General features: G+C 36.1%; 1 protein-coding gene across 1 annotated transcript in view; it reads left to right on the forward strand.

Annotated features, from left to right (window-relative positions):
* LOC145672492 (atrial natriuretic peptide receptor 1) overlaps positions 1–19,888 on the forward strand; it is a 177,352-nt gene that overhangs the window by 137,543 nt on the left and 19,921 nt on the right. The window contains exons 12-16 of the mRNA XM_081741655.1: positions 722–880; positions 2,255–2,423; positions 9,623–9,769; positions 12,939–13,062; positions 13,835–13,903. Coding sequence (XP_081597781.1) covers positions 722–880; positions 2,255–2,423; positions 9,623–9,769; positions 12,939–13,062; positions 13,835–13,903 — 668 coding nt within the window. The remainder of the gene's footprint in view (positions 1–721; positions 881–2,254; positions 2,424–9,622; positions 9,770–12,938; positions 13,063–13,834; positions 13,904–19,888) is intronic.

The raw sequence follows: 19,888 nt of genomic DNA on the forward strand, positions 1-19,888 counted from the left end.
AGTTCCTGCAAAATTTCTCCTATCCGTTCTTTGCTAATATGAAACTCTTCCGCCATCTGCTAAAATTTTAGTTTTCGGCCGGCCAGAACTAATTTTTCGATTTTTGTAACTTTTTCTCCAATGATCACCGCCACAGTACGCCCTGTGCGGGGGTCACCTTCACAGTTCTCTCGCTCTTGTTGAAACCGGCGGACACATTTCAAAATTGCGAGTATTTTCGGATTTGCCTGAAATGGCGATGTTTGTCCTTTCCACAAATAATAGCGTAATGAGATTAAAATTATGTGATATTTATACTATCAAAGAGGCAGCAATTAGTAAAACGAGTAAATTAATGAGTAAAAGAATAATTGCTACATACCTCAGGTCGCTAACTTACCAGCCACCCCCTGTAGTGCTTAACCGTTTAGAGACAGGCGTGGTATATAAACACACAGCCGATTCTTCCGTCTAGAACGGGTTTCCTATAAAAACACAACATATAGACGGAGAGAATGGGTCTACTTTATAACTCTTATTTTTTTTAACTCTTATTTGCATTTAATTTGTCGGATAAGTCCTTCATATCCAACCATGAACTTGGATGATTTTCAGAACGTCCTTTTTTCTCTCTCTCTGAAGAAGGACGGTAGCCGTTTCCTAACGTGTTAACATATATATACTCTACCACGATAAATAAATTCTCTACCATGTACTTTACTATTGTTTTCTTTATTTTCAGAATTGTTATGGGTAGCGCCTGAATTACTTCCTCATACTACTGTCCCAGGGAATCCTGCAACACAGAAGGGTGATGTATATAGTTTTGGTATAATTTTGGAAGAAGTTGTTTTACGTGGTGGACCATTTGAAGCAGCTAGTCAATTTCTCACGCCACGAGGTAAGATTTTGTTTGATAGAAAATAAAGCAACATCATATACAGTAAAGTGTTAGTCTGTTCCATAAACTTGAGGACAGGAAAATAAACAAGTTTCATAGCCTTGAGGTAAAGGTATATGGTTAGTGAATTAAACTTCGGACGCAGTTGCATTTCGAAAAGTAAGTAGTTAATGTCGAATGTAATGTATGAGGCATGTCAGAGAAGTATCCATCTTTTTTTGGGGGGTGGTGGGGAATTACGTCGTACAAGTTGCCAAAATTTTGTGTCGTGGAAGAGAGTTCATGATGTCTTTAACCGAAAAATAGTTTTAATTCCACTTGCATCTGCTGGTATGGACGAGTAGTTATTTTGGGTGCTCTTGGAAATGGTTGATTTCTATTACTTCCGTTTTAAGTAGAGTAATATACGTTGCAATGTTGTCGTTTCTTGAGACATTGGACCAATTTTATAAAACAATTTGTCACCATCATAGTTTTGGTTCTGTGGTTATCAACGTTGAAATCGGAAACGCTTGATTCCTACCATTTTCGGTTTCAACAGAAGGTCATTGCATGAAACGGAACCTATTCTTGGGACACTGAGTTGATTCCAAAACTCCACTTCTAGATTTAGCTTCCTGTTTTTTTTTTTTTTTTTTTTTTTTTTTTTTTTTTTTTTTTTTTTTGTCCTATGGAAACAACATAGAAACTGGAAGAACTAGTAAATTTGAACCACTTCTGGTTTCGGTAGAGTGTTATGCGCAATTATGATATATTTTGTTGCAATGGTGAATATATTCAGAAAATAGTCATTTTCTATTATCCATACGGCAATCAACAGTGAAAATGGAAATATGGATTTCTATTGTTTTCGGTGTGAATAGAGGGTTAATGGAGGAGATAGAACCTATTTTTGGGATGGTCAGTCCATTGTTAAAAACCGCTATTTATACCTATTACCGTTTTTGCTCTGATACTAGTCGACAAGGATACAGACCGGCGGACACAGTTGTGCTATAAGACTTCCGACACTTGCATAGTATAGTTTGGAAATTTATAATAAATGGTGGGATGAGAATGTGAGAGAAAACGGAGGAAACTCGGGAAAATCCAAAGTCATAATGTTTTCTACCAAACAGCCACATGGTCTGAAATCGAACCAGGAACCTTCGCATCAAAGGTGAGCGCTCTATCATTAAATTGCTATATTCCCAATGAGAATGATAGAGAAACAAGTAAGTTTGTAAATACGTACCTTATCTACTTTTAGTGCAATAGATTCTAAATACAATGGGTCTATAGAGATAAGTACACCACTAACTAATGAACAAGTAATTTTTGTAATTGTTTTTGCAATTTTCTGACATTTCAAATCTATTATATTTTCATTGGCAGAGATAACAACTAGAGTGTCGAATCGAGAAGACCCTCCTTTCAGACCTACAGTGACATGTAGAGATTGCCACGAAGAATTACTTGAACTAATGGAAAGATGTTGGGCTGAAAATCCAGACGACAGACCCACATTTGAAAATATTAAAAATACTGTTAAGAAACTTATGAAGTAAGTAAATTTCATCATTGTTATTACAGATTTTCAAAATAAGTACTACAGATATGCAAATCTATAGCTACTAGGTAAATTACCAAACACTAAAATTGGTGCGCAGTAGTTTCCTTGTCAGCTCACGTATTGAGTACTAATGTATTATATTAGAAGTTGCTAATTGATTGAAAACAGTACTTGTTATTAGAGAAAATATCCCATATGGAAATCTTTTTATTTGCATTAGTTACTAATGTGAAATATTGTATTTGGCAGACTGTATCACCAGGGACGGATCCAGGACCGACTTCTGGGGGGCGGTGGGTTGTCATACTGTTACTTTTAAGGGCTCCAAACTTTGGGATGGGTTTTATTTATATATATATATAAAATAAAAAAGTTTCCTCTTCTGGGGGAGGGCAATCGCCACGATCGCCCCCCCCTTCCTGGATCCGCCCCTGTGTATCACATAAAAATACCGAAGACACCACTTCATAGTTGCGGGCAGAGTAAATGAAGTTATACGAGTAATCTCAATCGACAATGACGTGGCTAATGAAGAACGCTGAAACAGACGATTAGCCAACTAAGATATTCGAAACAACTCCTAGATACCCCCAAAATGGCTCTATTTTATGGGAAAAATGTCCGTCACAGTGGAATTCTAAAGTATCATGTGGTAGGGGGAAATACAATACCTAAGTATCACTCGTTGAAACATTTCTTACCTCATTTAACCGTCCTATGGCCCTTGAAACCTACATACACGCCAGTCCTTGGGGTCTATTTGACCCAAATTATTCAATTTATTATAAAGGCATGCAAACATGAAAGATAGACTAAATAATAGTTAATTTAGTGTCTTGAGGTGGCTTAATAATAGCAACAATAATAATAGCAGTAATATTAATAATGAATAATAGGAAAACTATAATATTAGACATTGGGGTCAATATGACCCCAAGGTCTGATGTGTTACCTTTTTATTTAACAATGTTATTTAAAATAATTAACTTTTAATTTTTGGCTTATGTAAAGAACTAGACTAGATCGAGGAATACTAAAATAAACCGAAAACAAAATACAAAGAAATTATTTAAGAAATATGTGTAACTTGGGGTCATATTGACCCCAAGGCCATAGGAGGGTTAAAAGAGGACGTAAAGTTGGTTAATTTATTGAAAATGTAACGTTAATATTCCAAACAGTTTCTGAGATAATAATGCCATATATTTAATTGCGATGTCGTCAGTGCATACATAATTTAGACTCCTGGACACTGGGTATAAGAAGATCAAAATCTAATATCGAAACTCATTACACATCTCAAAACAAATTTCACACAGAAAGCAATTAGTGTTAGGGTGGGGTTCTGGAATCCGTGGCGTGGGGGAAATTACAATTAAAACAGTCACTGAAACTTTCGTTGTTTTATTTAATAGAGCAAGTAAAGTTTGATGAATTTAGCGAAGATACGACAGTAATATTACAAACAGTTCTTGATATGTAGCATGTAGTTTTCTGTGATGTCAACTTGTGATATCATTTTTACTTCTGGAGATTGGCTATAAGAAAGTGAAAATTAGAAAATCTAACTATTGAAACTTATTACACTGTCCAAAACAAATTGTATGTAAAAATCACTAAATGTTACGGTGGGGTTTTGGGGTGGCGTGTTGTGGGAGAAACTACACTTCATACTGCCACTGAAGCATTTCTTAGTTCACTTAAAAGAGCAAGTGAAATGTCTTAATTGAGCTGAGCGAAGCGAAGCTCTTATACTCGGGTTAGCCGTTTGGTTGTCCGCGAACTCCTCCTAGACCGTTTGGCCGATCTCAACCAAACTTAGCACGCTGATAGAGTATGTCGTGCTGAGTGACCACATAAGTCGAAATCAAAAATCCGATGTACCATCGAGGAATAATGACCGAAAAACGCTTCCTCCTAGACCGTTTGGCCGATCTCAACCAAACTTAGCACGCTAATAGAGTATGTTGTGCTAAGTGACAACATAGGTCGAAATCAAAAATCCGATGTACCATCGAGGAATAATGACCGAAAAACGCTTCCTCCTAGACCGTTTGGCCGATCTCAAGAAAACTTAGCACGCTGATAGAGTATGTCGTCCTGAGTGACAACATAGGTCGAAATCAAAAATCCGATGTACCATCGAGGAATAATCACCGAAAAACGCTTGCATAGACTTAACATGGGGAAAAAGTTTTCACGCGATTTTTTGTCAATAATTAAAAATGGCATTTATTATTGCATAATGGCCAGGAATGATTACGTATTTTAAGCTCGCTCAGCTCATTTCATTGCAATCGGGTACATCCATTGCATTCCTAGTTTAGTGAATATCAGATGCATACAACTAGTTATTGAGGTATGGCGTTTAAGGTATTGTTGTGATCTCACTAATACAGGGACGATACTCCGTTTGAACTTTTGGTTATTGGATTTAACACGTTAGCTGCCATGTGGGTCTGATCGGACTTATTGGAGTGGTCTAAGAAAATGTTCTTGTAGGTCCGATCGGACCAGGCACGTAGCCAGGATTTCGTGAAAGGGGGGTCCGTGACATGAAATACTGTGATCATCACACCAGGGGCTCGATCATTCTAAACTATTTTACGGGAACATATATTGGTTCGTTTAACCAGGATTTCGTAACGAGGGGGGGGGGAGCGATATGAAATTCTGAAGGCTCAGGAGCTTAATCAATGTAAACTACTTTACTATCAACATATATTGGTTTGTTAGGACAATAAAATGAGGATATGTTGGTACGTATTTTAATGAACTATGAAGAAATCTCGAGTAATAAAAGAATAAAAAAAAGTATTGAAAAAGATTTTACAATATTTACGTTCCTTTCTTTGTTCATTCAAATATAATAATTTTCCTTTCATTATGATCTCAACTATTATGAAAAGTACATATTCACTATTATAAAAAGTACATACTCAATAATGTCTTGTAAAATATTTTACAATATCAGCGTTTCTTTTTCTGTTGAATCAAATGTTCCTTTTCCATATAAATTTTTGTTTTTATTATTCCGTCAACTACTGCCTGTTCCAAATGACAGGTTAAAGGAGCAGTAGAAAATTGTTTTTGAAATAACATGTTTGATTCCACAAGGATGCGATGACGAAAAATTATGATAAAAAATGTCCACGCTGTTACTCAACGGCACTATGCTTTCGGAATCTTGAAATCTGCCTGACTAGTAGCAGAAATTCTGAGAATTCTGTAACTTTTCTAGAAATTTCAAATTCCCTGACTCTTCCAGGATATCTCGCTCATCTCGCTACCATGTATTGCAAGTAATACAAATCTCCTCATAAGAAAGAGTAACCAAAAGCTTCTTGTAGTTTTTTTTAATTATTATTTTTAACGCTGATCCTTCTTTTTCTCGATTCATTTTGTTTCATCCTTCCTTATTATTTTTTTTTTCATTTCTGGTCTCGAAGGGGGGGGGGGGTGTTCCTGGATCGGACCCACAAAATCTAATTTGTCGAGTTGTCGTAAGAGTACTTGTATTGTAAAGTACTGCTTCTAGTGTTAATGAACTGTAGTGTTTCTATCATACACAATATAGGAGATATTTATGCTGTAGGTTGTGTTGTTAGATGTTGCTGATGAGCGCCGCTAGAGGCGCTGAATATCAATTAACAAGTATTTGCTGTTTTTGTAGGGCCGATCGGACCTACGTGTTTTTTTTTTTTTAAATCACTCACTCTAATTTATATTGAGAAGATGCCAGTATTGTGAAGTCCCCATCATTTGCTGAATTATCAGAAAGGTCTAGGTTACTATACTGATATTACTAATGAAATCAGACTCTGTGCATATTTCTTCATTTTTCATTGCGAAAACAAACTACTTATTAGTACCAAAAGCAAGAGGAACTCCTCCACACTTCCCACACAAAGCTAGCTAGTTCATATAATAATTAAAAAAATAACTATCAAACAGAGTTGCCAGTTCAACTGTCATTTATCCCCTTGCCCGTAAAAAAAAAAAAAAAAAAAAAAAAAAAGACACACGTAGGTCCGATCGGACCCCCAACTTTCATGTTCACAGATTCAATACATCGCCTTAGATTATGTTTCAAAATTAACATTGTTTAAAAAATATGAACAAAACAAAAATAATGTAAGTACGTTTGGCACTCTACCGGTGAACAACAAAATTCACACTTGGCAGCTAACGTGTTAAGAAGGTAAAAAACGGAAAATTTAACTATTGAAACTTAACTATTAACTATGTATGTTCTAAAACAAATTTCACTTAAAAATTAAGGGTATAACGATGGGTTTCTGAGGTGCTACATGAAGTGAGGGAAATTACAAATATTACGAAAGACCGTGGTTGTTAAGTGGTCACTTGAAGAATCTTTGGCTATATCTTGTATATTAGCTTCCAATAGATGTCCCAATGTTCACCTTCTTATACACAATACCCAAGAGTCCAAATGGAGTATCGCTTCTGTAATAGTGACTCCACAAGAATGTATAAAACATCACAACTAAATAATTATGTATAGCATTAACGTCTGGTATTCACTAAAATAACCAACCTTACTTCCTTTTTAAAAGAAGGTGAGTAATGTTTTACTGAATGCATAAATTGTAGCTTCCCCACCAATTAGCACCTAAGATACTTTTCTTAAATTTCAAGAGTGGTATATTTGGCCCACCCTTAAATTTAGAAATTGTCATATATAAAAATTAGTAATTGTTCTCTAGGACTTGATGATATACTTATGTAAATTTGGATAATGGTCACGTTGATTCCTTGCGTGGGTAAAACATTGCCAAAACTTAAATTTAGGGGATTTTGACCTATCTAAGAGGAGAAACTTTATTATAGTATATGGATGAGTATATGACAGGACGTAGTCTATAGTAGTATTATAGTATATGACAGGACGTAGTCTAAAGTCATGGGTGGAAAGTTATCTTTGGTGAAATCTGATCGGTTGATTCCTATCTCTGACTCCAAATTTTGGGCTTGAAATCTGATGCCCAATTATTTTAGCCTATTGATATACACGGTGTACATTAACAATTTTACACTTATAACCTTAGGATTGTAGTCACTAGTCGTAGTCTAAGGTCACTGATGTAAAAAATGTAGGACTTGAAACCAAATATGTAATTATTAAAACCGATTAATACGTAACAATAACAACTGTGAATTTCAGTTACAATTCATAGCCTAGGTTCGTTAGTGAAAAACTATTCTTGGTGCAATCTAATTGGTTGATCACTTTGATTTTTTTTTCTTTTTCGAACACTTTTCTTTAAATTTTTATCATTGATTTGAAATTTTAGTTGAAAATTTGTTGAATTGTTGTTACGATTCATAGTCTAAGGTGATTAGTGGAAAAAATTAGGACTTGAGACCTGATAGGTAATTATTAAAACCTTTTGCCACAGATCATGTATAGATTTCGTAGTATTCTATAAGAAACATCAATGTTATGTACAGATGTAATAGTGTTTTCTAGGAACCTGCAAGCTTATACACAAATTTTGTAGTCTTATCTATGAATCTTCAAGATGATTTCATTGGACGAATAATTTCTTTGTTATTTCAAAGTTACATATAGATTTCATAGTGCTGTGTATAAAACTTCAAGGTTATGTATAAATTTCATAGTATTCTCTACGAAACTCAATGTCATGTACAGATTTCATAGTACTCTATGAAATTTCAAAGCTATGCACAAATGTTATAGTATTCTCTTTGAAATTGCAAGATTATATAGATTTATAGCACAAGTGTTATCTTTTAAACGTCTATAAATTTCACAATATTCTCAATGAAACTTCAAGGTTATACAGATTTCATAGTATTCTCAATGATTCATACAAATTTCATAACACAAGTACTCACTTTAAAACTTAAAACTTATCTACAGATTTCATAGTACAGTACACTCTATTAAATTTCAAGGTTATCTCACATTTTTAGTTGAAACCTGAGAAGTTTTAAATACTCATACACTTAAGCCTGCCATACGCCCCGTAAAAAACGGGACAGTCCCGATTTGGGCCCATGTGTCCCGCGTCCCCGTAAATGTAGTCGAGACAGGCAAATGTCTCGTATTTTAATTCCGTTACATTTCTATCAATATCAGCTTATTCGAAAAGTGAAAAATAAAAAATTCTGACATTGGCTGGAAATCCGTAGTTAGCGAATGAACAATGAACTGTAACATGTAACAGTTTCGAACAAGTTATCACCCACCCTCTCCAATTTGATAGGAGCAAGGCAATAGACTCCCAGATAGAGTCGCAATTGTCCGTTAGCAGTTAAGTGGATCTGCAATCTTTGATAGCCTATAGTGCACGAACTGAGCTGTCGTTGATAATGCATTACAAGTGAAGTGTTCCAATTTTGTAGCAACAAGTGTAGAATGCCTAAACTGAAGTGCACATATTCTCCCAATTTGAAGAATTACTCGTTTCTCAAAGCAACGAAGTTGAACTATGAAGTTGACTGCAAAATTTGCAATGTTACTTTTTCCATTGCACCTAGTGGAAACTCGGACATTCTCCAACACCAAAAAAAAAAAAAGCAAACATAAGATGACTTCTACAAGCACAGGGCAGATGAGTGACTTTTTCTCCAGCAAGACATTAGATAAGTTAAAAGAATTCTAAATAATCTTTTTGAGAGGCTGGGGGCACAGAATTGTGCTTTGGTCTCGGGCTTAGAAATATGACACACGACGCAAGGAGAAAAATAAGCTGTTTTCGTTAGATTAAACTGACAAACATAATTTTGGCAAATACAGCCATGTAAATAAATATTGCTAAACACGCGAAGATTATTGAAGGTAGATTGTATTACTGATTTAAATAAAACTAGATTATTTGCATACTATTTTCCCTTCAAGTACTTTTATAAGATGTCAACTTGAGTTAAGGTGATTCTCTTGTAGTTGGGTTCTAAATATCTTCACTTCGTAAATTAATTGCACTGAATGAAGATAGAAAAGTAGCTGCAGGTAACTTTCGTCTGTCATACTGTTCATAATCAGAGCTACAATTCCCTGGATTATACTGGATTTTTTTTTAGGGGGGAGATATCAAAATATCCCTTATTCTTATGAAAAAAATATGGCAGGCTTACATACGCTGAACATAAAAAATACTGAAAGCAATCTTTACATGATTTGTTTTGCTTATTTTTCTCCCTAGAGGATACTGTGAAAATTTAATGGACGACTTATTGCATCGAATGGAGCAGTACGCCACGAATCTCGAAGCCTTGGTAGAGGAAAAGACTGATCAATTGAGCCAAGAAAAAAGGCGCTCTGAAGAATTACTGTACCAGGTATTGCCCAGGTAAAAAGAATATACAAAAATGGTGGGTAAAAACTGAAGTGAGATGGTGTTTATAATTGGACTTTATTTTTGCTTATGATTTATAAAATTTAAGTTATATCTTGGTACGTACAAATAAACATAAATGAGTTTATTTCTGATTTGTAAAAATGTTACGCCGATATAAAATTTTCGAAAGTAGAATATCTAAAACCTTGCATCGTTCTTTAGCATAAACTGCCTTTAAAATGAAAACTTTAAGTTCTACGTCCCACGGTTATGTCGGCTAGGCTAAAGGAGACGGTGATGATGAGAAATGGGCTTAAGTTTAGAGTTGCCCCTCCAGTCCAGTGTTGCCCTTGGACTTTGCAACATACAAAAACCAGTGCTTAAAGTATTAAAATTGTTACATTTCACTTAACTTCAGTACTCCGTGGTCTTCACAAAAATTTAAAAGGTTTTCTTCATTATTTTTGCGCATCTGTTACACCTAGTCGCCATATTTTACAACTACCATGCTGCTGAAGCCTTCCGCGAATGCTTCCGCATCCGGCAAATAGTACTAACTTCCACATATCTTTCCTCGTATTAAACATAACTCTCCTGCCGAAGTTACATTCCTAAACATCAAATAAAAACCTCAAATTATCATTTCTTACCTCATTTCTCCTGTAAATTTTCCTGATTTTTATAAAAAGCGGAGGGGTAACTCTAAACTTAACCCGAGAAATGAATGAAATGAAGAAAGTGGCGACGGAAGACAGGGAAAAACGGGAGAACCCGAGAAAACCCACGCACACGGTGTTTGTCTACCACAAAATTCATTTTGCGCGAGCTGGGATCGAACCAAAGACCCCACACACTAGAGATGAACACTCTACCACTGAGCCACCGCGGCTACTGAATTGCCTTTAGTATGCTGACTGGAATTCTCCACAATTTTAAATATTTTTTTACAGTACATATTTGGCGAAATAAGTTAGAAAACAACTGTGCTGAGAGCTACATAATATCGATATGTGATTAAATTTGACAGTGATAGATAAGAAAAAACTTCGTATAGATTTTAATAGATGTCCTCTCCTTCATATAGATTTTAACCAAACCGTCATAGCTTATATATCAGGGAGAAAAATCATTTAGTATATGTACGAAAAATTACCTTAGAAATACATACTGTTAAATCAGATGACAAATTTTAAAAGACACTTGGGCACACCTTTTATAGTTCACGATTTTCTGTATATAGAAATATATAAGACAGTAGATCTGTGGAACTGTATGTTTCTCGTACCATTTGTGGAGTAATACCGGTATGAAGTAGGCCATAATCTTAAACTGAATCAATGAGAACGTACCTGCTACAGTTTCTAGATTTTTCAAATTCATGCTGCATAGAAGAGAATATTTGTAGGAGATAGTAACATGGGTAAAGAAACAAAAGAGAAAAAGAAATGATATGATGTGCTTGGTATACCGCTAATTTATATCATTCTGGAACATTGACATATGTGAACTTTTTAGATACATGTAATTGTTTTAGTAAAATTAGTGTCACTAGATGGGTATTAATTCAAACCCATGATTTAAATCACTTAAGATGCGATATGCAGAGTGGGCACAAAGTCGCTTTCTATCAATCAAGTAAGAATAAAAAGAAATAGGCGTGCTATCTGAAAGCTGTTTTTGTACTGGAACTGGAACTACTGTATCTCTCACGTTAGAGTGGCTGGGACTTGTAACCACGTTTTCGTACATGTTTCCCTTAAGAGTTGTTTACTGAATAAAGTGCCGAGTAGTACAGATGTTGACATGAAGTATAAATTACTAAAGGAACAGAAACAACAAAAATACAAATGTGGTGAAACAGGCTTCAGGAGATTTCCAGGTTTGGAATCACCATCGCGCTTAGTCACGACAAAACTCAATCAAAGATTCGAGACTACAGTTTCTGTGTATGATTTACCGCCCAGCGGACGACCATGAAGTGTACAAAATGAAGAAAACGCTGAACTTGTTGCCGAGAATTGTATCTGGCTTGAAAAAATTTATCAGAAGGCACGCACATGAGCCGGGAATGACGTGTACATTTTTAAGGAACATGTTAAAAAAACTTGAAGATGTAACCTTACTTGATGAAGATGAAGCTTCTGCGCGTATTGTGCAAATGTAATCCGGACCGGTGTGTGGTGAGTGGTTTCTCATTCGGAACGAAGCTGACAGAGACTTCTGGAAACGAATTTTGTGGACAGATGAGGTCTAATTCAAGATGAATGGTTGCGTAAACAGACACATTTGTGTTTATTGGAGTGATACTAGTCCACAAGAAATTATGACAAAAGAGTTATTATTATCCCTGGTGTCACCTTTTTGAGGTGATATTTCTAGTGGTGGTATCCAACCATTCTTTTTCGAAGGAACTGTTACTAGTGATACATATCTTCAGATGTTGCAGGAAATTGTCATTCCAGAACTTGAAAATAACCTTCGTCATGAAAACATTCAGTTCACATGGCAACAAAATGTAGCATAGCCTCTCTTTGGTGTTGTGATTGATTTCTTGGTGTTGTGATTCTGTATATGGATTAGTAGTTTTGGAATAACAGGTTGGCCACCTCGTTCCTATGGTTTCACACCATTCATCTTCTCCATGTGGAGTATTGTCAAAGACGAGATATTTTCCAGGCAACAGCAGTATTTGGATCACTTGAAACAGCTAACAGAAGAATCATTTGAGAAATTGGATGTCAATCTTCAGTTGTGTCATGGTATTTGGAAACCACTGCTGAAGAAATATATGGTGCATTGAACTTCGTGCGAGACAGTTTTAGCAGTATTTGTAAGTATATACAATAAAGATAGTCAAATCACCTAGCTTCTTTTATTTTGTTTCTTCACATATTGGGGAAAGTGACTTTGTGCCTACCTTGTATTTATATGATATTAATGGCAATTGTAACGGTGTTAGAAAACTATAGATGCTAGACTGGTGAGGTCTTAACCCGATCTCCGATTTTCTACCATCCTTCGTCAATACTGTATTATTTCTGTTTTCAAGCTATTCTCTGTAAACTTGATTATGATGACAATTTCCGTATATAAGAAAAAAAGAACAATGTTTAACAATGAAATTTATTATTTTGTATCAAGTATAAAAATATTCATGTATTTTTCTTTAAATACATTATAGACAAGTTGCTGAGCAACTTATGTCAGGAAGAATGGTACAGCCCGAACAATTTGAGTGTGTTACGATATATTTTAGTGATATCGTTGGTTTTACAGCGTTGTGTGCCCAAAGTACTCCCATGGAGGTAAGTTCAAAATACAACCACTTACAAAGTAATATGTTTATTTGTTTTATTGTTTTATTAACAAAAGAATATTAAACTTCAAACATTTATTACAATTCAGCCATTTAATGTTAGTTTTTAAAACAATTTTACAGAAACGGTTTTTTTTTTTTTAATTTTAAAATGTAAAGATATGTAATTTATATCTCATTATTTATGTATTTATCAGTATGAATTTCATTAAGGAAATGCCAGATATTACTTTTATACTCAAACAGTAGATATTATTTCTATGTCTAAGGACAGTTGGTGAAGGCTATTTTACCATTAAGAGTTTCCAACTTTGAAAAATAAACTTACCGGCACCTGCTCATAATCCTCAAAACAGGTGAAGAATAATTGTACTTTCTATAGTTGTGCCTAATAAAAATACTGGTCAGTTGGCAACCCTATTTATTACACGTGCTTTAATATTTATTTGTACAATCTATCATGACCGAAAAGGGTTGAACTTGAAATATATATATCTATATAAACAGATAGATAGATATGTAGATGGATAGATAGATAGATATAGAGATAGAGAGAGAGAGAGAGAAATATGAAAACTCAAACAGTTTTCTTCAGTTTCTAGCTGTTGAAACGAAGTTTTTAAAATTCTGAAGGTAATACTAAAAATCAAATTTTAAATGTTTTATTAACCAATATAACTGTGAAGATAATGGTGCAAGAATATATATATGTAGTGAATACAAAATGGTTTTAAATATTATTTTCTTCTTTTATTTTTCAGGTAGTGGACTTCTTAAATGATCTGTACAGTACTTTTGATAGAATAATTGGATTTTATGATGTTTATAAGGTAATGAATACCTACTGTAAGATGTAAGACTTACTAAATGCTACTGCACAAACATATAAGTATGTAACCAATAGTGCAACTTCTATCTTATCTTGAAAAAATACCAACGTCAGGTATAGTTGTAGATGTGACAGCATATTATGGATAGGGCATAGTGCAAATATTTCTATGTTTCAAGCACGTTTGGACGGTTACAGTAGCTCAGTGTTCGAGCGTCCATAACTAGGGTCGAATCCAAAATCATGTACATAGAAAGCATGTAAGTTGATCACTCGACCAAATCAGACACATTTTTAAATATATAGGATGGGTAGGGAGCTACCGTATTTTTTCTGCATTTCTCTCTTTTTTAATTTTCTATTAATAAAAATTAAGATATGCGCGAAATTATATTTCCCAATATCATCATCACAGGCATTCTGCGATTATTGGCAGGTCACTTGCCGCAACTAAGAACCTTCCACGCTCCAAAGTATTCTGTTAACCTCTTTGCCTTCACGTACGATTTTTCTGTTTTTTGATATCGTCCATCAATTATGCCCTCCTTTGCCCCTCCCTCTGTTCCCTGACATCATACCCTCTAGCACGTCCCTCATAATACAGTTCCTTCTTAGCCAATGTTTCAACAACTTTCTCTTCCTCTTCTTAATACTATATAAAATTGTTCTTTTCTCCCCAACCATTTCTAACACCCTCTCATTTGCTTTCCGCTCGACCCAACTAATTCTCTCCATTCTTCTCCAGGGCGGCTGTGGCTCAGCGGTAGAGCGCTTACCTAGGGTGCAGGCAGTTCTTGGTTCGATCCGAGCACGCGCGAGTGGTTTAATGGTGGCCAAACACCGTGTGCATAGGTTTTAGAGGGGTTCTCCGATTTCCTCTCTTTCTTCATTCTACCATTCTACCTTTTCCCATCATCACCGTTTCCTTTAGCCTACCTGGCATAACTGTAGGACTTAAAATTTAAAGATTTCATTTAATTCTTCTCCACACTCACATTTCGAAAGCTTATATCGTTTTTCATCATTCTGTGTAGTGTCCATGTTTCTGCCCCGTATAGTATAATATGCACCCGAAACATTTTATGAGTTCCCTCATATTTCTATATTCTTCCCTTATATTTCTATATTTGACGCTAGCCGCTCCCTTCCAGTCACCATCGCTTTAGTCTTTCTAAATTTATTTTCATTCTATACTCTTCACAGCCTTTCCTCAAGTTTTCTAGCATCTTATTGATTTTCATTTCAGATTCCGCAACAAGTGCAATGCCATCTGCAAACCGTATAAACTTACTCATTCTATTTCCTATCGAAATGTCATCTTATAGATATTAAATAATGTTGGCAAGAGATAGCATGCTTGTGAAACTCCTCTTCCAATTGCACTCTCCTCTGTCACTTCCTCCAATATTCTAACAGTTACTTCTTGGTTCATATATAAGCTCCTTATGGTTCTTCAATATTTCCATTCCAACCCAACGTTCTTTAGAACTCCCAACAACAATTCCCAATGCATGCATTCAAAAGCATTTTCTAGATGAATAAATACTACATGCATCTCTTTCCTTTTTTCTATAAACCTTGACCCGATCACCCTTAATAATCCAATTGCATCTCTTGTGCCCTTGCCTCTTCTGTACCAGAACTGTTCCTCCTCAGCTTTTCCATTTGTTCTCTCATACAACCTTCTGTTTAGAATGCAAAGCATTTTTTAAATCTGCGTGTGGTATGAGATTAATAGTTCTATAATCCTCATATCTCTGTGCAGGCCCGTATCCAGGGGGATATAGGAGGGGCTAACCTCCTAAAGTTTTGTTGCCCCCCAAAAAATATTTTCACGGTAGGCTTGCAAATGTACTATAATATGGTGATAAACTATAATATGGTTGGATCGGGCTCTCCGTAAGTTCACCCAGGCCATCCCTACATTTTTGGGCTGGCTACCGGCCTGTCTCTCTGGGTTCAATTTCTTAGCCATCGGTCACACGATCGTGTTCAAGAAATCTTTTGGCCACTCTCCTGTCTCATAGCTATATTTCATTGCAGAGTCAAAACAATTCTTTCTTGAACTTGTCTCTGATATTCTTAATGAATTCGATTGGTATATTATCTACCCCGGTTGCCTTTCCGTTCCTAACCTCAGATATAGCTTTTTCAAACTCATTCCGAAAAATACTAAAAACTCCTCGCGTACTTCTTTTTCTACTTCAACATCTAGGCCGCATGACCTACCCCTACTCTTATATAAGTCCTCAACATATTATTTCCATCTTCCTAAGTTTTCTCTTCTCTCGCTGACTATCTTCTCATTTTTATTTTCTACTGCCATCGTAATGTCCGCTTGTTTCCTCCGAAATTCCACAGATTTCATCTCCTTGTACATCACCTCATATTTCACAACTTTTTCTAATTCTTATATGTTCTCTCATTCTATTTTGTAAAACTTTCTCTTGCTCTATCTGTTTCTTTTTGTAACTCGTTGTTTAACTTCCTGTACATCTTTCTCCCCTCTTTCTACCTGTTTCTACGTCTTCCTTTCCCTCATTTTCTGCAACATTTTTTCTGTGACCCATAGTTTCTTAGCCGTTTTGTGTTCACGGTAACTTACTACTTCTGCAACCTGCTGTATGCAAAATTTAACGTGATTCCACCGTGTGTTATTACCTGCACCTATCCTTTCCTCGTTTTTTTTTTCTTCAAATTTTTGAACGAAAAGATTTCTTACTTCCTCATTTTTCAACTATTCAGTATTCAACATCTTCTTGCCTACTTTATTCTGTCTATATTTTTTCAGTTGAATATCCACTTCGGCTAGCACAAGGTTATGATCAGAAAAATGTCGGCCCCGGTAAGGGTCTTCGCGTTCTTCAAGCTATTTCGAAATCTGTCCTGAATCATAACATAGATTATCTTATATATTTTGCCGTCTACTGGGGTTTTCTAGGTGTATCTTCTCTTGTGTTGATTGAATCAAGTGTCCCCAGTTATTAATGAATGTTAATGAAATATTATTGCTGGTAGTCTTTATAAGATTGAAATGTTATTAGGTTCATGCTAGTGAGCGTTACAAGACTGAATTGTTGTTAGAATCACGCTACAGTAGTGAACCTTAAGACTGTAATATTAATATATCCACCTATTCCTTGGTTACCCTACACAATAACTCACGAACAAACGTGATGATTCTTTTTGAATTCTTTTTTTTTTTTTTTTTTTTACAACAGATAGTTGGAGCAATTATTTCAGCGTTGTTCGTTAATGAAGTCAATTCGTTAACACCTTCACGGATAACGGGACCTTAACGATGGCTATCCATATCCCATTTTGTACTGTTGAAACAAAGATAGTACAAGTTATACAGCGTGTCTTTAGATGGCAACATAGATCATCTAGTTGTCGACATCTACCGGACGATGTTGAAACTTCTTGGTGCAATCCACTTTTGACTGTCTTAGCTGAGTCTATTTTATTTTATTTATTTTTTCGCAGCATGAAAACATAATTTCGAAATTAATTCCAACTTAAATTGAGTGGATGCTGAGCACTCATCAGAAGGTCTCCAATGGGCGATTGTTCTTCAGAGCACCCATGTAGTTGACCCACGATTTTTCAGACCACACATCACAAAAGCTATTAGCTCACAAGGAAAGGACATGAACATGTCATCTGGACATCCGAGTCAAACCTAGTCCATTTGAGAAACCTAACAAAGGTATATTCATGCACAAAAAATTAGGTGCCATCGACAACGGGGTAAGTTCCTGGAGCCCATTAACCCTGTTAGTATAAAGAAAATCTTAGACTCGCAATAAAATAGCTATTGCATCAACACTGTTCATCTTCCCTCATATCTATTCCGTCTATCAATACAAAACTTGTACACTCATTTCTTAATTCCTCTAGTATTGTTAGAGATACATTTGGATTATGTACTTTTACCAGGGGTTACTCCAAAGGGATCTAAAGTTGTTGGGAGGGATTTCTGGAGGGAGTTTTCTCGACATTCTCCCAATTTTAAATGTTCAAGTACATTATACGCCCCAACACATAGACCTCTGAAAAGTTTGTTTCATGCTAAAGAGAGTGAACTTTAAACCATGACTTTCCAATGAACAATGTTGACGCAATATTTTACTGCGAGTCTAAGATTTTCTTTATACTAACAGGGTTAATGAGCCCCAGGGACTTATTCCGTAGTCCATGGCACCTAATTTTTTGTGCATGAACATATCTTTGTTATGTTTATCGAATGGACTAGGTTTGATTCGGATGTCCGGATGACATGTTTATGTCCGTTCCTTGTCAAACTCCATAGATTTTCTTAGACATTTCCCAAGAATGTTAGGAATATTTCCCTTTTTAGTTAAATTTTCCCTAATTTATAAATTGTACCCTTTCTGCACACTTGACATCATTGTATACAAGCAGAAGTACCCGTTTCTTGAACGGACTGAACAGTATGCAATCTGCAACATAATAGAGTAATGTGGGTTGTCTAACTCGAAGGCTTCTGAGATGCTATTTACTTTTTGAACTTCCAGACTCAATCCTTTCTCGAGTCAAAAAAAAAAAAAAGTTACATTCAGTGAAGATCCATCTGTGTACAAAAGTTGGTGGTTCTAGGTAACTATTTATTGTGAAAACCTGATGACACACACACACGCACGTTCCTTTATTTATTAGTAACGACTAGCGTCGATTACCCGCTTCGCTGGGTTGAAATAAAAAACTTTAAATACAAACTCCTTATGCCATGTGTTTGCTAAAAATGAGAGTAAAAATTTAAATATTACAATTCTTGGCTAAATTTGGATTTAAACGGCATCGTAGGTCTCACTCTTCATCTCAGCGACGCCGAAAACTATGAATTCGACACTAATATCGGTCATTTTCGATCATTATTAAATATCTCCTCCTCTCCTAAGTTGCACCGTCAAAGTGAAATAATGAAAACACTCCCAGGCCCGAATTTCATCTACAGGGTGGTTACAATTAAAGTGGCGGTCCAGCGTGGGTTGTAATCGGCGTACTACATTGAAATTTCGTAAGTATGTTAACGTTGCCATGCGGAAGCGAGATACACTGGCAAAAACATTAGTTCCACTATTCGCCACCAAGGGAAAATGCGCTGTACAGGTAATACGCACGTGGAAATAGTCCTGAATATATGAATAAGACAATTATCTAGGTCAAAGAGGTCAAATATATTAGATAAATATAATGAAAGCAAGAGGAAAGGCAGGGTACAACTTTAGGAACAATGTGAGGGTAACAAACCGTGAATCTTTATTTCCATTTAATGGTGCGTCCGTAAAACGGCGTGCGCAACAGTTGCTCCCAGCAGTTCCGTGGGAAAGAAATGAAATGAAATCTTTGTGTTTTACGTTCCACTGTTATGCCGGTTAGGCTAAAGGAGACAGTGATGATGAGTAATGAATGAAGTGGTGGAATGAAGAAAGTGGGAGGAAACGGGAGAAACCCGAGCAAACCCACGCACACCGTGTTTGTCCACCACAAAGTTCATTTGGCGGGGGCTGGGATCGAACCCGGGACCCCTAGCACCAGAGGTGAACGCTCTACCACTAAGCCCCGCGGCCCCCTTTCCGTGGGAATTGTTGCGACATGTCGCCTTATGTTGTCCTTGAGATCCGCCAGCAACTGAACATTTCCGTGGTAGACCCGAGCTTTCAGATATCCCAACAGACAAAAGTCACACGGATTTAGATCGGGGATTTTGCTGGCCACGCATCTGGAAAACCTTGGGAGATGATGCAATCAGTAGTGATGATTCACGAAGCAGATCTTTCACGTGTCGACCAATGTGCAGCGTTGACCAGTTTTGCGTGAAAATAGTCGCTTTCGAACAGTTTCGTGTCTGTAACTCAGGAATCACATGTCGCACTAAAGGCCCCCAGGTAACACAAACCGGACCATGAACGTCTTTTTTGGGGGTTCGAATTCAAAATGACGTCTTTTGAAAATTTGGAAC

The sequence above is a fragment of the Thermobia domestica genome, chromosome 16 (assembly GCF_964235325.1).
Source record: "Thermobia domestica chromosome 16, izTheDome1.hap1.1, whole genome shotgun sequence".
NCBI lineage: Eukaryota > Metazoa > Arthropoda > Insecta > Zygentoma > Lepismatidae > Thermobia > Thermobia domestica.